The 3,468-nt window shown below is 41.1% G+C and overlaps 1 protein-coding gene across 1 annotated transcript in view; it reads left to right on the forward strand.

The window, feature by feature from the left end:
* Positions 1-3,468, forward strand: part of SCML4 (sex comb on midleg-like 4 (Drosophila)) — a 104,354-nt gene that overhangs the window by 20,076 nt on the left and 80,810 nt on the right. Inside the window, exon 2 of the mRNA XM_019520133.1 lies at positions 1,624-1,753. Within this exon, the coding sequence (XP_019375678.1) occupies positions 1,624-1,753 (130 nt within the window). The remainder of the gene's footprint in view (positions 1-1,623; positions 1,754-3,468) is intronic.

Below are 3,468 nucleotides of genomic sequence, written 5' to 3' on the forward strand. Positions count from 1 at the left end.
TGTCTGTTTTATGTATTTGCAACTGTTATGAAGTAGAGGATGATTTGTATCTTACATGGTTTGGGTAAAAGGCTCTTGGAAGTGATACTGCTTAAAATTGTACTAACATGAATGTTTTCTTGTTTTACAATGTATTATAGTATTCTCCAGTGGACCTATTAAAAACAAAGAAAAATCATCCACCAGAAACACTTATTTTTATAACGTATGAAATTCACCATTTGTCACAGAAGTGACACTTTTTGCCCAATATGGCCTCTGAAAGCACTCTACAGCCATGACCAAAAACAAGTGCACAGCTGAAGAGCACTTTAAAAGGGTCTGATTCCGTGACAATCTGAACCCTCATTCCATGGGAGTTCAGATGAAGGTGCTCCAAAGCAGAGCACCTTCATTAACTTCTGTCTGCACATGCCAGGAGCAGGTCTCAGCTGACACAACCCAGCACTGTTCCTGGTGCTGTTTTCAGAATGGGACAGGGAGGAAGGGAGCAGAGGGAGCTCATTCTGGGGGTTGCCCAGCCAGCGCTGGAGAGTGGGGTGGATGGATTGGAGCCCCACCAAGGTAGGGGGTTCCAATCCACAGACCCCATCACTCAAATGCAGCTGGGGAAACACAGAAAAGACCTCCCTCCCCTGTCTTCTCCCCCTCCCATCCTGAGATAGAATGGGAGCTGGGGGGAGGGGTGGGGGGCAGCACTGGAGCTAGGGGAAGAGGCTACAGAGCTGCAGAGGCTGCAGTCCTGTCTCCCTGGATTGAGTCCAAATTGGAGTTTGATCACTCACCCTCCCAACGCAACAGCTAACATCTGCTGGGTCAGGAGGATTGGTCTAACTTGTGGTGCTTTCTGTGTAGTGCCATGAGTTAGACCTTGGAGCTGCACTTTTCATGTACTAGAAGTTATGAAGTCCTGAAGCTCATTGCTGTATCAAAAGAAGAAATGAGTGGATACGTTGAAGGCGTGTTTCTCATATCAATACTCCTTATTTTCAAAGTAAATGACCACCATTACCAGGTATTGTCAGGGTCATGGCACAGTAGTATTATACAATATCACGGTGCTTCACAACTCTAAAACATACTGCAGATTATTAGTATTAATATGTATAACTACATAGCAAATGACATTTACTATTTATTAATTACATGACATTGACTTGTGGGCCTTTTTAAGAGCCAAACTATGTTCTTATTTACACTGGTGTCAATCCAGAGCAGCCTCACTGGATCTAACACCTTTGCACCCATGCAAATGAGCAGAATTTGGTTGTAAATTACTATGTAGTTAAAGAGACTGATTCTCCCCTGCTTTGATCCTGGTGCAGTTATTCATGCTTGAGTGAAGTGGATGTAAGATGCTACCATTCTGATGTGTTAGTGTGCCCACTTTCTTTAGGCATAAAAATCAGTGGGAAAATATTTGCAACCACACTCTGCAAATCAGTTTCCGTCTCTAAAAATCCTGTGATCTTTCAAAGCACAAAAGGAGACTCTGGGCTAGAAGTAAAATGATGCAACAAAATTGCTGATGAGTGGGAGTTCAAGGGGAGTGAAATATAGAGAATAATAATAATAAAATATGGTGTGTATATTCTCATGACCCAAACTGGTTATTTCTTGCAGCTAAAGTCTCGTGTTCTGATGACTCCTTTAGCAATCTCTCCTCCGAGAAGCACACCAGAGCCTGACATTAGTTCAATCCCTCAGGATGCAGCTACAATACCCAACTCAGCTGCCCCACAAGCTCTTACAGGTATGCTGAATCAAGCCCTCTGTTGTAAAATAGCAGGTACTGGTCTGATAGCAAAATACTGTGCTTTCTAAAACAGGACTGGTCTATGAAAAATGTATGTTGAAGGAATAATATCTGCATGATATAATAATGATATAAATGGATAGCTGGACATAAAACAAAAATGGAGCACGCTATCTTTGGATCTGGACTGATAAGAAGACTGTCCAGTTTGTCCTTAGAGTTTGTCCAGTTGTGAGGACAAACTAAGAGAGGTTCGTTCAGTTTTAGGAGAAACATTAATTCCATTTCCCTTGAACATAAACCTGGACTCCTTGCTCATTTTTTCATTTCTGATATCAGAGATTTCCACCATTTCTCACAGATGTAAGGATGCCAATCATATCATATTGATATCAGAGATGCACTGGCAGGGGTGTAGTGATAACGACCAAGAGCTGTAGGGTGAATTTAAAAATTAAAAAAAAAAACCTGAAAACACCCAAAGGTCCTCGTGAGGCTAGTGGGTCAACCAGTTTCTACAGCCAATGTCACTCAAAAAAGCAATGGAGCTTAGTACCATATCTGGCCACCAGTCAACCAGGTGCCTATTTTTAGCTGTGCTGAATGGGGTGCAAGTCCAGAGAAAAGCCCAAATCTATGCCTGTAGAGCACTGATTTTCAACCTTTATTGACTTGAGATACCCCTCAATTGACTCGAGGCACTCAATCTAGATTCAAGGCACCCTTGGAAAATGCCACCTCTTACTTTTCATACTTTTTGACTACAGCAAAAAAAAAGAGCAGTTCTGTTGCAAAGAACTCAGAAAGACCACAAGTCAGAATGTTTTTAACTCTATGGATCCCTCTGTGAAAACTCTGGGTTTATCTTGTGAGTCATGTTTACACACCTAACAGTGCTAACTTTGTGTAGCACCCCAATTACCCATGAAGGGATCTCAAGGCACCCCAGGGTACCATAGCACCCTGGTTAAGAATCACTGCTCTAGAGTCATAGCAAGATGCTGTAACTGCTTTGCCTCATAACTTTTAGTTTAAGTTTTGGAAAAGAAGAAATGTTATGGTATATTCTTTTGCAGTGAGAGGAGGAACATGGACTCCTCTCTGGGTCAGGGCTTCAATAATACAAAGCTACAATTAGGTTCCCTGCTTCATAACATGGAGGATCTGGCCCTTTCTGTCTTGCACAGTGTAATGATTTATGGAAAATATGGATCTGATTCCCTTCTCACATGAACTGGAGCATGCAAAGAATAACTCAATTTTTGCTGATGAAATGATGTAAGTGAGAGGTGAATCGGGACTTAATTTGGGAGAGGGTGAATTTACTCTGAGGCTCTGGTAGAGAAACAGATTTGATAACATTAATGTTTTAAATAAATATCTCCTTGTGGAGGTGTGCAGGGGGAAATTCTCCTTTTGCTTTGGTAGCATAACAACAACAAGTACAAGTAAAACAAGAACAAAATGCTTCTCACTGTTTTGCTGTGAAACTCCATTAGGTAACTTTTATTACTATTATTATTATTATTGAACTTTAACATTGAAGGATCACAAAATGATTTACAAATGTTATCTAATGGAGTTTCACAACAGCCCAGTGAGAAGCATTTTTATTTTTGTTTTACAGAGAGGGAGGCTGAGGAAATGAGGTTAAGTAACTTCATAGTTTCATCGTTTCATAGTTTGTAGGGTCAGAAGGGACCTGAGCAGAT

Source organism: Gavialis gangeticus, unplaced genomic scaffold, assembly GCF_001723915.1.
Source record: "Gavialis gangeticus isolate Ggan-Ray unplaced genomic scaffold, GavGan_comp1, whole genome shotgun sequence".
NCBI classification, from domain to species: Eukaryota; Metazoa; Chordata; order Crocodylia; family Gavialidae; genus Gavialis; species Gavialis gangeticus.